Genomic DNA, 13,720 nt, shown 5'->3' with positions numbered 1-13,720 from the left:
GGTTCTATAGTGGAGCTGGGTTCTGGCTAGATGGCTATGGTTCTATAGTGGAGCTGGGTTCTGGCTGAAGGTTATAGGTTTCTATAGTGGAGCTGGGTTCTATAGATGGCTATATAGGTTCTATAGTGGAACTGGGTTCTGGCTAGATGCCTTATAGGTTCTATAGGAGCTGGGTTTCTGGATAGATGGTGGTGTTCTATAGTGGGGCTGGGTTCTGGCTAGTGGCTATAGGTTCTATATGGAGCTGGGTTCTGTAGATGGTTATATTTCTATAGTGGAGCTGGGTTCTGGCTAGATGTGTTTAGAGTTCTATAGTGGAACTGGGTTCTGGATAGATGGTTTGTGTTCTATAGTGGAGCTGGTTCTGGCTGGATGGCTATAGGTTCTATAGTGGAGCTAGGGTTCTGGCTAGATGGTTATATGTTCTATAGTGGAGCTGGGTTCTGGCTAGATGGCTATAGGTTCTATAGTGGAGCTGGGTTCTGGCTAGATGGCTATAGGTTCTATAGTGGAGCTGGGTTCTGGCTAGATGGTTATAGGTTCTATAGTGGAGCTGGGTTCTGGCTAGATGATTATATGTTCTATAGTGGAGCTTGGGTTTCTGGCTAGAATGGTTATATGTTTCTATAGTGGAGCTGGTTCTGGCTAGATGGCTATAGGTTCTATAGTGGAGCTGGGTTCTGGCTAGATGGTTATAGGTTCTATAGTTGAGCTGGGTTCTGGCTAGAGTGGTTATAGGTTCTATAGGGGAGCTGGGTTCTGGCTAGATGGTTATAGGTTCTATAGTGGAGCTGGGTTCTGGCTAGATGGTTATATGTTCTATAGTGGAGCTGGGTTCTGGCTAGATGGCTATAGGTTCTATAGTGGAGCTGGGTTCTGGCTAGATGGTTATAGGTTCTATAGTGGAGCTGGTTCTGGCTCGATGGTATGTGTTCTATAGTGAGCTGGGTTCTGGCTAGATGGTTATAGGTTTCTATAGTGGAGCTGGGTTCTGGCTAGATGGTATAGGTTCTTATAGTGGAGCTGGGTTCTGGATGGAAGGTTATAGGTTCTATAGTGGAGCTGGGTTCTGGATAGATGGCTATAGGTTCTATAGTGGAACTGGGTTCTGGCTAGATGCTTATAGGTTTTCTATAGAGGAGCTGGGTTTGGATATCGATGGTTATGTGTTCTATAGTGGAGCTGGGTTCTGGCTAGATGGCTATAGGTTCTATAGTGGAGCTGGGTTCTGGCTAGATGGTTATATGTTCTATAGTGGAGCTGGGTTCTGGCTAGATGGTTATAGGTTCTATAGTGGAACTGGGTTCTGGATAGATGGTTATGTGTTCTATAGTGGAGCTGGGTTCTGGCTGGATGGCTATAGGTTCTATAGTGGAGCTGGGTTCTGGCTAGATGGCTATAGGTTCTATAGTGGAGCTGGGTTCTGGCTAGATGGCTATAGGTTCTATAGTGGAGCTGGGTTCTGGCTAGATGGTTATATGTTCTATAGTGGAGCTGGGTTCTGGCTAGATGGCTATAGGTTCTATAGTGGAGCTGGGTTCTGGCTAGATGGTTATAGGTTCTATAGTGGAGCTGGGTTCTGGCTAGATGGTTATGTGTTCTATAGTGGAGCTGGGTTCTGGCTAGATGGTTATAGGTTCTATAGTGGAGCTGGGTTCTGGCTAGATGGTTATAGGTTCTATAGTGGAGCTGGGTTCTGGCTGGAAGGTTATAGGTTCTATAGTGGAGCTGGGTTCTGGATAGATGGCTATAGGTTCTATAGTGGAACTGGGTTCTGGCTAGATGCTTATAGGTTCTATAGAGGAGCTGGGTTCTGGATAGATGGTTATGTGTTCTATAGTGGAGCTGGGTTCTGGCTAGATGGCTATAGGTTCTATAGTGGAGCTGGGTTCTGGCTAGATGGTTATATGTTCTATAGTGGAGCTGGGTTCTGGCTGGATGGCTATAGGTTCTATAGTGGAGCTGGGTTCTGGCTAGATGGCTATAGGTTCTATAGTGGAGCTGGGTTCTGGCTGGAAGGTTATAGGTTCTATAGTGGAGCTGGGTTCTGGATAGATGGCTATAGGTTCTATAGTGGAACTGGGTTCTGGCTAGATGCTTATAGGTTCAATAGAGGAGCTGGGTTCTGGATAGATGGTTATGTGTTCTATAGTGGAGCTGGGTTCTGGCTAGATGGCTATAGGTTCTATAGTGGAGCTGGGTTCTGGGTAGATGGTTATATGTTCTATAGTGGAGCTGGGTTCTGGCTAGATGGTTATAGGTTCTATAGTGGAACTGGGTTCTGGATAGATGGTTATGTGTTCTATAGTGGAGCTGGGTTCTGGCTGGATGGCTATAGGTTCTATAGTGGAGCTGGGTTCTGGCTAGATGGCTATAGGTTCTATAGTGGAGCTGGGTTCTGGCTAGATGGCTATAGGTTCTATAGTGGAGCTGGGTTCTGGCTAGATGGCTATAGGTTCTATAGTGGAGCTGGGTTCTGGCTAGATGGTTATGTGTTCTATAGTGGAGCTGGGTTCTGGCTAGATGGCTATATGTTCTATAGTGGAGCTGGGTTCTGGCTAGATGGCTATAGGTTCTATAGTGGAGCTGGGTTCTGGCTAGATGGTTATGTGTTCTATAGTGGAGCTGGGTTCTGGCTGGATGGCTATAGGTTCTATAGTGGAGCTGGGTTCTGGCTAGATGGCTATAGGTTCTATAGTGGAGCTGGGTTCTGGCTGGAAGGTTATAGGTTCTATAGTGGAGCTGGGTTCTGGATAGATGGCTATAGGTTCTATAGTGGAGCTGGGTTCTGGCTAGATGGTTATAGGTTCTATAGTGGAGCTGGGTTCTGGCTGGAAGGTTATAGGTTCTATAGTGGAGCTGGGTTCTGGATAGATGGCTATAGGTTCTATAGTGGAACTGGGTTCTGGCTAGATGCTTATAGGTTCTATAGAGGAGCTGGGTTCTGGATAGATGGTTATGTGTTCTATAGTGGAGCTGGGTTCTGGCTAGATGGCTATAGGTTCTATAGTGGAGCTGGGTTCTGGCTAGATGGTTATATGTTCTATAGTGGAGCTGGGTTCTGGCTAGATGGCTATAGGTTCTATAGTGGAGCTGGGTTCTGGCTAGATGGTTATGTGTTCTATAGTGGAGCTGGGTTCTGGCTGGATGGCTATAGGTTCTATAGTGGAGCTGGGTTCTGGCTAGATGGCTATAGGTTCTATAGTGGAGCTGGGTTCTGGCTGGAAGGTTATAGGTTCTATAGTGGAGCTGGGTTCTGGATAGATGGCTATAGGTTCTATAGTGGAACTGGGTTCTGGCTAGATGCTTATAGGTTCTATAGAGGAGCTGGGTTTTGGATAGATGGTTATGTGTTCTATAGTGGAGCTGGGTTCTGGCTAGATGGCTATAGGTTCTACAGTGGAGCTGGGTTCTGGCTAGATGGTTATATGTTCTATAGTGGAGCTGGGTTCTGGCTAGATGGTTATAGGTTCTATAGTGGAACTGGGTTCTGGATAGATGGTTATGTGTTCTATAGTGGAGCTGGGTTCTGGCTGGATGGCTATAGGTTCTATAGTGGAGCTGGGTTCTGGCTAGATGGCTATAGGTTCTATAGTGGAGCTGGGTTCTGGCTAGATGGCTATAGGTTCTATAGTGGAGCTGGGTTCTGGCTAGATGGCTATAGGTTCTATAGTGGAGCTGGGTTCTGGCTAGATGGTTATGTGTTCTATAGTGGAGCTGGGTTCTGGCTAGATGGCTATATGTTCTATAGTGGAGCTGGGTTCTGGCTAGATGGCTATAGGTTCTATAGTGGAGCTGGGTTCTGGCTAGATGGTTATGTGTTCTATAGTGGAGCTGGGTTCTGGCTGGATGGCTATAGGTTCTATAGTGGAGCTGGGTTCTGGCTAGATGGCTATAGGTTCTATAGTGGAGCTGGGTTCTGGCTGGAAGGTTATAGGTTCTATAGTGGAGCTGGGTTCTGGATAGATGGCTATAGGTTCTATAGTGGAACTGGGTTCTGGCTAGATGCTTATAGGTTCTATAGAGGAGCTGGGTTCTGGATAGATGGTTATGTGTTCTATAGTGGAGCTGGGTTCTGGCTAGATGGCTATAGGTTCTATAGTGGAGCTGGGTTCTGGCTAGATGGTTATATGTTCTATAGTGGAGCTGGGTTCTGGCTAGATGGTTATAGGTTCTATAGTGGAACTGGGTTCTGGATAGATGGTTATAGGTTCTATAGTGGAGCTGGGTTCTGGCTAGATGGTTATGTGTTCTATAGTGGAGCTGGGTTCTGGCTAGATGCTTATAGGTTCTATAGTGGAGCTGGGTTCTGGCTAGATGCTTATAGGTTCTATAGTGGAGCTGGGTTCTGGCTAGATGCTTATAGGTTCTATAGTGGAGCTGGGTTCTGGCTAGATGCTTATAGGTTCTATAGTGGAGCTGGGTTCTGGCTGGATGGCTATAGGTTCTATAGTGGAGCTGGGTTCTGGCTAGATGGCTATAGGTTCTATAGCGGAGCTGGGTTCTGGCTAGATGTTATAGGTTCTATAGTGGAGCTGGGTTCTGGCTAGATGGTTATATGTTCTATAGTGGAGCTGGGTTCTGGCTAGATGGTTATAGGTTCTATAGTGGAGCTGGGTTCTCGCTAGATGGTTATATGTTCTATAGTGGAGCTGGGTTCTGGCTAGATGGCTATATGTTCTATAGTGGAGCTGGGTTCTGGCTAGATGGCTATATGTTCTATAGTGGAGCTGGGTTCTGGCTAGATGCGTATAGGTTCTATTGTGGAGCTGGGCTCTGCATAACAAGAGGCTTCCTATAACAATCTATTTTCACACACAGACACACACACACACACACACCACTGCGACATGTATGCTCTAGTCGGCTGGCCCTCGCTACATATTCTTTGCCAGACCCACTGGCTCCAGGTCATCTACAAGTCTATGCTAGGTAAAGCTCCGCCTTATCTCAGCTCACTGGTCATGATAACAACACCCACCCGTAGCACGCGCTCCAGCAGGTATATCTCACTGGTCATCCCCAAAGCCAACACCTCCTTTGGCCGCCTTTCCTTCCAGTTCCCTGCTGCCAGTGACTGGAACGAATTGCAAAAATCGCTGAAGCTGGAGACTTACATTTCCCTCACTAACTTTAAACATCAGCTATCTGAGCAGCTAACCGATCGCTGCAGCTGTACATAGTCCATCTGTAAATAGCCCACCCAATCTACCTACCTCATCCCCACACTGTTTTTATTTACTTTTCTGCTCTTTTGCACACCAGTATCACTACTTACACATCATCATCTGCTCATCTATCACTTCAGTGTTAATCTGCTAAATTGTAATTACTTCGCTACTATGGCCTATTTATTGCCTTACCTCCTTACGCCATTTACACACACTGTATATAGACTTTCTTTTTTTTCTATTGTGTTATTGACTGTACGCTTGTTTATTCCATGTAACTCTGTGTTGTTGTTTGTGTCGCACTGCTGTGCTTTATCTTGGCCAGGTCGCAGTTGTAAATGAGAACTTGTTCTCAACTGGCCTACCTGGTTAAATAAAGGTGAAATATATATATATATATTATTCTTTTTTTTCTTCTTTTTTTTAACACACATATACAGATAAGAATGCATGGGAGTCCTTTATAGCTCAATGGCAACCTGTTCACAGACAAACAGGTCCTAATGATTACCAGTATGCTCCTTGTAACACACACACACACACACACACTCCAGCACTCTGAACTGTGAGATTGTAAGATGCAGGATGCATTGCCAAGATGCATGAATGAACTGCCAAGCCAAGGCCAGGTTTTCTAAGGCAACATGGTTGTGTGTTGAACTCAATGGGTTATCAGTTTCCTGCACATGCTTCAAATTCACTGATGTTTTAAAAACAGCCATTCGATTGGAATCTTGAATGAATAACTATGGTAAGTAGGGGTTTGTAAGTTAAAGGATTTTTTGCTCTGAACAATATCAATACACATTAAGAAGGTGGGATACAGGTGTGGTATGGGCAACACCACGGATTTACACTTTGACTCAGATGTTTCACATTAAAATGTATGCCAAACAAAAAAAACATTGATTTCACTTTAACAAAGCGTACCAATAGAGAAATATTATACTAAATACTTTCCAAACTGTACATTAATTTTTTATACTTAGCAATATGTGTATTTTTGAAAATGGTTGGAGTGCAAAATGCAAAATGACTACTTTGAACAATTTAAACAGAAATGTTCACAAAACTAATTTACTAAAAGAACGTTGCAGACACAAAGTTTGCTAACAGAATTACAGTAAAATCTCCCTCCATGTTTTAATGAAACCACATTTTAATGCGACTGCATTTTAATGCGACCATATTTTCCAAAAGCTCTGTTAAAATTCTGCTCCAAATGAAGATTCAAAGATGTTTGCAGAAAGAATGTGTGTCAGCTATGAGTATGAGCTTGAATTATTGTATTTAGGTTATTGAACTACAGTAGATGAAGTGGATTTACAGCCAGTGACAGAATTACGGTAATGGAACGACATCATGGGTCTCTGATCTGTACTACACAGAAATGCATAATTATGGATATGAATGTCATTCTCTTCATGGTGGTGTATCCAGAATCGATACACAGAGGTAGAAATATGCAATATCCTTATTTTGCTATTATTCTACACACTGCCTATTACTGTAATGCGCTCTGTCCCCAAACAAGACCGCATTTGGTTGGTCCGTAACAGACCAAATCTGAACCAATCATAGACGTCTATGTTTCCCAAATTTGGACATCAAAGCACAGAGGGCTCGTCTAGACTGTTTTCACAGTACAGTACAGTACAGAACAGTACAGAGGGCTCGTCTAGACTGTTTTCACAGTACAGTACAGAGGGCTCGTCTAGACTGTTTTCACAGTACAGTACAGAGGGGTTGTCTAGACTGTTTTCACAGTACAGTACAGTACAGTACAGTATAGTACAGAGGGCTCGTCTAGACTGTTTTCACAGTACAGTACAGAGGGCTTGTCTAGACTGTTTTCACAGTACAGTACAGTACAGTACAGTACAGTACAGAGGGGCTTTCCAGACTGTTTTCACAGTACAGTACAGAGGGCTTGTCCAGACTGTTTTCACAGTACAGTACAGAGGGCTTGTCTAGACTGTTTTCACAGTACAGTACAGTACAGTACAGTACAGTACAGTACAGTACAGTACAGTACAGTACAGAGGGCTTGTCCAGACTGTTTTCAAAGTATTGCTTTGACCACCAGATGATAGGACACTCTATCAGCTGAACATAACAGTATGCCAGTAGAGGGGAGGACAGTAACAGGAGACTATCAGCTGAACATAACAGTATGTCAGTGGAGGGGAGGACAGTAACAGGAGACTCTATCAGCTGAACATAACAGTATGTCAGTGGAGGGGAGGACAGTAACAGGAGACTCAATCAGCTGAACATAACAGTATGTCAGTGGAGGGGAGGACAGTAACAGGAGACTATCAGCTGAACATAACAGTATGTCAGTGGAGGGGAGGACAGTAACAGGAGACTATCAGCTGAACATAACAGTATGTCAGTGGAGGGGAGGACAGTAACAGGAGACTCTATCAGCTGAACATAACAGTATGTCAGTGGAGGGGAGGACAGTAACAGGAGACTATCAGCTGAACATAACAGTATGTCAGTGGAGGGGAGGACAGTAACAGGAGACTATCAGCTGAACATAACAGTATGTCAGTGGAGGGGAGGACAGTAACAGGAGACTATCAGCTGAACATAACAGTATGTCAGTGGAGGGGAGGACAGTAACAGGAGACTATCAGCTGAACATAACAGTATGTCAGTGGAGGGGAGGACAGTAACAGGAGACTCAACCGTGGTTTGTGACTACTATGATTTCTCATTGTAGCTTATTCAACTGCAGTTAATTGAAATTATTCCGTTACAGATTTTGAATCACTTAATCATTCCAAATCCAACTTGATATCAGTGAAAACCCTATGATTAACTAATACTCCAAGCCTAACTTGACATGTTACTTCTGTGAACGTTCATTATCCTTCTCCCTCTTTATGAGGTTGAGGAATAAGAAAATATCTTGTGGGTTTTTGGTAATGGAATTACAAGACACAAGGCAATGTTTCTTAAACTTACAGAAGATAAATCATTTCTCCAAAACTAAATATAATTGTTGATATTAGTTGGCAGGTGTCTTTACTTTATCATTGTTGTGAATTGATATATTTCAATTTTTTTCTAAGACTCCTTTTCCATCTCTTTAACAAGAAATTAAAGCCTAGGATGGAACATGGTTAAAAAACGTATATATGCCTTAATTTCTAAACAGTATAGACTCTTAGCTTTCATTTGACATCTGAGTTGACATGCAGCTATGAACTTCACATGTTGGTGCTGTCATGACGTGGCCCTTTCTGGGTGCAGATTGTGATTTCCCCCTCTCTCACTCTCTCCTACACCCAAGTTTTGTTATCTCAGGTCGTAAATTCCTTGCGGAGACTATCTCCCCCTTTTCATGCAGACAGAGAGACCACAGAGTGAACAAAGGATTTCACGTGGCCGAACTCCTAAATCCCCAAAATGGGAAAATTCAACTATATGTCCACTTGTGAGAATGTGGGAAGGGTCCGTGGATACTTAAGGTACGGGTTTGTTGAGTGTGTTTCATTTGGTGACCTCACGAAGGACAGGAAACACACATAACTATATCTCTGAATATGTACATTTTTCAATTATGGTGTTTGTATAATTATTGTATAAAATGAATGAGTAAAGATGAAACTATTTGTGAAATGATGTAGTGTGATGTTAACCTTTAATTTTGAGAGAATTGTATTCTCTTTAGAGTTGAACTAAGTCATTGGCCACGCCCCCGTGAGCACAGACATGATCTGGCATCATGGAACCGCCTTTTCTACTGTTACGAATAAAACCCCTCCTGAGGAAATCCTCTTCAGACTAAGCAAACCCACAGCGTGAGCTGTGATTGTGAATAGTTAAGACCACACATACCTCAGTGTAAGCTGAGGTGGCACAGGTTTGAGTACCAAAACTAGAAAACTATACCACATGGAGCATTGGCTACACGGCTGGAAATGGTTCAACTCTGACACTATCCATCCCTACAGAATAAGAGCAAATCTTAGATACTCATTACTAGTCTGCAGCTAGAAATGATGTAAACCTGGGACGAGAATACCGACAACCACCGAAACATCTATTCTATGAGAACATTTCTGAATGGTACTCTGAAGTATTCATTCTAACCACGGAAGACTTTGATCTTCAGGGAAACAGAAAGAGAGAGACTCAGATGAACTCTCCAGCAGACAGATCGGATTCCAACAGAGAAGATCACAATGACACATGGGCGTAAATATATATTGATTACAATTATTCCCAAATGAGTGAGCGTTCATGTACCAAGGATTAGCATTTCAATTAATATAATTATCAACTGTGTGTAGTGATCCCTTTTGTTTTTCCCGCTTCTTTCTCAGTCCTCACCCACTTCCCTTTGTCCACCAAGCCGTCATATCGGCTTAGCCCACTGGGGAATCTTCCCTATCATTTGTTACTAACCAATATCTACTGTTTGTTTGTTTATGCATTTCTGTGATTATTTACTTAGTTAGTAAATAAATGATTAAGCCAATTGGTGTATGGATGAGTTATAGTAAAGGCTGGATTCGTACAGATAACCAACAATTAACAACGTTCAGATGAGACTGACGTGAGGTAAAGAATAATTCATTAATAGAAGACTAATTGATCAGATATTAAAATATCTGAATTTATATTCAAAAAACTATAACTTTGTAATCTGAAGGTTTTCCGTGGTGCCCCAACTTCCTAGTTAATTCAATTTACATGATTAGTTTAATCACGTAATAATAATTACAGAGAATTGATTTGATAAAATAAGCCATCACCTTAATGATGCCAAAGACACGACAGTGCTCATGGGTCCTTTTACATGGAAATGCCCATATGAATCGTATGTCCTTCCGCCTATTGAGCCTCAATCTCTCCAAGCCTCAAGCCTCTCCTCTCTCCAACAATATGTCCTTTGTCTAGCCTTTTTCATTCCTAGTATGTCTTACATGGTAGCAAGAGTACTGAATACTGATACCTTTAAATGAATAAATAAGAGTACTGAATACTGATACCTTTAAATGAATAAATAAGAATACTAAATACTGATAACTTTAAATGAATATATAAGAATACTAAATACTGATACCTTTAAATGAATCAATAAGAGTCCTAATACTGATACCTTTATTTATTTAAACTAGGCAAGTCAGTTAAGAACAAATTCTTATTTACAATGACGGCCTACACCGGCCAATTGTGCACTGCCCTATGGGACTCCCAATCATGGCTGGTTGTGATACAGCCTGGATTCAAACCAGGGTGTCTGTAGTGACGCCTCTAGTGTAACAGTATAGCTTCCGTCCCTCTACTCTCCCCTACCTGGGCTCGAACCACAGCCACCCACGAAGCATCGTTACCCATCGCTCCACAAAAGCCGTGGCCCTTGCAGAGCAAGGGGGAACAACTACTTCAAGGTCTCAGAGCGAGTGACGTCACTGATTGAAACGCTATTAGTGCGCACCACCGCTAACTAGCTAGCCATTTCACATCGGTTATACTAGCACTGAGATGCAGTGCCTTAGACCGCTGCACCATTCAGGAGCATTTAAATTAATCAATACTGAATACAGATATCTTTAAATTAATTAATAAGTGAGATCCATAACTATTGGTGATTACTGAACAAACCGTTTAAATGAAAAGCTGCACAAAGTGAGAGGATTTTCTATATTTTCCAGGCATCACTTAGTCTTTTCTACAGTAGACTATTACTTGGTAGAAAGCATAGTCTATTGAATAGCCTATAGATACATTTGAATAAATCAATAACTTTGATCCATAATTATCCCCTTATTGATAGTCACATAGTCACATGAAGGTGTTTTATATGCAGAAACAAAGCCTAATAGAAACGTGCGAAATGATCTAGCCCACTTTGAACCGTTTCCCACAGTCTTCCATTAAATATCCATTGGATGGGCACCTACAATACACGTTCAATCTTTTCTCAATGGGAACGGGATGAAATTCATTCTGCAGAACATAAGAGGGTGATTTGGCTGGGGGAAAATGTACTTTGAACTTGCTTGGAGGGTTGTAGAAGTGGGGCTACAGTAGCTACCGCACAATAATTATACTGAAAGTCTGTATTTTCTGTGATCTCTCAATCTGTATCATAGTTAGAAAACAGCTAGGGGAGAGTGACTACTGCAGCCCAGCAAATTAAAGCGCACTATCTATCTATAACATTACAGTTGAAGATAGGTCTTGCATGTTGTATAAGGCAGCTGTCCAGTTCCCCGAGAATCTAACTGAAGTGGCAGAGCGCATCTCGTCAGGCTCCGCTCAAGCCATCTGTTGTCACCATGGAGATTTAGAAGACAGTTGACAGTTCACTTCTGTCGCCTCTTTTGGTGAGGCTACAACAATATTAAAAAGTAACATTTGTGTGACTGTGAAGTCCTTACCTTGTGCTGCTACGTGGTGGAAACACATCGCTGACATCAGAATCCAACAGGAGAGCCACTTCAGTCCCGCCGAACCGCCGAACATCGTCCCGGTCGGCATCCCCGGTATCCCCGTCAAGTCAGCAGAGCGAGTTCGCCGTTTTGGTAACATGTTGCTTGGCAGCCACACACAGCCTCCCGTGAGAACGAGCGAGTCGGTCCTGCCTCCTAGTCCAGCGACTCCTACTAGTCCTGTGTGAAAGTAGTCTATCGCTCACCGATGTGAACGAGTAAACCGGAGAGGAGAGCTGGTCCGTGAGCGAGGAGAGCGTGGGGCAGCAGGCGTGCCTTGTGTTGCATGTAGTTGTATAGAACTGGAGCCCCGTGGATAAATCCCGCAGGAGCTTGCTAGGCGGAGTCAATTGAACCACTGTTTAATTCCAAATCTGTGGAAGGTGTGTGAACATTGAAATCAAATCACTGTACTGAAAATTAGGAATTACAATAATTTAATAATTTTTAATTATTAAAAACTTAAATTACATGTAAAAAATCCTACATCGGAAAGCAGGAGTTAAAAACAATCATCCGATGACCAGGTTATCACCACAATTAAATTGCACCTACATTTAGGCTTTAAAGTGTTTGACAAATTATCAAAAACAATTATTAAATAATTCCATGACTGAATAGCCTTGCGCTATTTATGCTACCCCAAATTGCATTACACAATCTCCAAAAACATGGCCAACAAGTCGCCGGGGGAACAAAAAATAATAAGCCATGTTATGTTAAACCTGATTATCAAGTGAACGCCTATGTGTTTCGGGGAGGCTACGTGCGTTTTTCTCAGTATTTAAACGGTTCATTTTGAAATAATTTGATAGATATATGTAAACATTATAATAATGAGAAGAGCTCATAACCTACATAAATATGGTGCTGCCTCTTCACGTCTTTCTAGACGGATTGAACTCGATGAACACGCACAGTGAATTGATCAACTCTGTCAAGTCAAGTGGCTTTACAGCAGAATAACCGCCACAATTTTCATTCAAGGCCGTTCTAGGCCTTCATATTTTTTGGGTGTAGGCCTACGTCTACGTTCAATGGTTTAAAATATATTTATTGTCCACTCGGCCACTCCAATTCATACAAGTTGTTGTGTCCAAATGATGAGGTCCTCTCTGTGCGTTCAGTGCGCACAGTGCGGCAGGCGATGGAAGATGCAGTGCACTGTCGAATAGTGCCACGATGCGACACGACACGGCACGGCATCTATTGGTGAGTGTTGATTCATTGGTGGAACCAACCGTTGGTAGCATCTTCCGAAGCTGGAAGCAAAATGAAAACATGTTGATGTTACGCGCCATTTAGAGGGTTCGGAGAGTGGAACATCAGCTATAGAAAAGACAAGACTTGAATAGACACATGAAAAATATTATAGTATACTATGATACAAATGCTGTAGTATTCATTGTAGTGTTTTTGCCGACTTTACTGTAGTATATTCACTGTAGTGTTTTTGTGGACATTAGAGTAGTATTATTTACTACAGTGTTTGTGTTTTATCATCTTTGATATAGCAGTGGAGGGTTTCTCCTTGAGGATCCTATTGGACAAAATACGCAAAGAGCAAATGTTCCATTGCCTGTAGGTAGGTAGGCAGGACTGGGGTCTGAGCATACAGTTTAGAGCTTCTACTCTTTTCTATAAGCTGTAGGGAACACAATATATGGTCTATACTTGGCATGTAGGTTTCTCACATGGCACAAAATGTGATATGGGCAGGTTATATGCACATTAAGTACTGTAGTATAATATACTTTAGCAATTACTGTAGTGTTTTTGCAGACATTACTGTAGTTTTTACTGTAGTGTTTTTGCAGACATTACTGTAGTTTTTACTGTAGTGTTTTTGCCTGTAGTATTTACTATAGTATTATACAGTATCATACAACAACATTCTATAGTAAATACTACACATTATCAAGGGATACTACAGTGTGTATTATAGTATTCTTCAGTATACTACAGTTTACTACATAATTCTATAGTAAGTCCTGTAGTCTTCTATTGTAAACTGTAATATATTTTCATGTGGAGCATACAGAGCTCAGCAGGACTTGACTTTATTCTTGGAAAGGCATCCACCATCAACCACCGTCT

General features: G+C 42.2%; 1 protein-coding gene across 3 annotated transcripts in view; it reads right to left on the bottom strand.

The window, feature by feature from the left end:
• The window catches only part of LOC115171889 (protein sidekick-2), a 346,069-nt gene extending 334,046 nt beyond the window's left edge, over nucleotides 1-12,023 (bottom strand). For all 3 annotated transcript variants that reach the window (XM_029729082.1, XM_029729084.1, XM_029729085.1), the window contains exon 1: nucleotides 11,573-12,023. In XM_029729082.1, the coding sequence (XP_029584942.1) occupies nucleotides 11,573-11,723 (151 nt within the window). In that variant the 5' untranslated portion in view covers nucleotides 11,724-12,023. The remainder of the gene's footprint in view (nucleotides 1-11,572) is intronic.
• Between the last annotated feature and the right edge of the window lie 1,697 nt (nucleotides 12,024-13,720).

Source organism: Salmo trutta, chromosome 32 (assembly GCF_901001165.1).
Source record: "Salmo trutta chromosome 32, fSalTru1.1, whole genome shotgun sequence".
NCBI lineage: Eukaryota > Metazoa > Chordata > Actinopteri > Salmoniformes > Salmonidae > Salmo > Salmo trutta.
The sequence above is the reverse complement of the archived record's forward strand: the minus strand, read 5'-3'. Positions and strand labels throughout refer to the sequence as shown.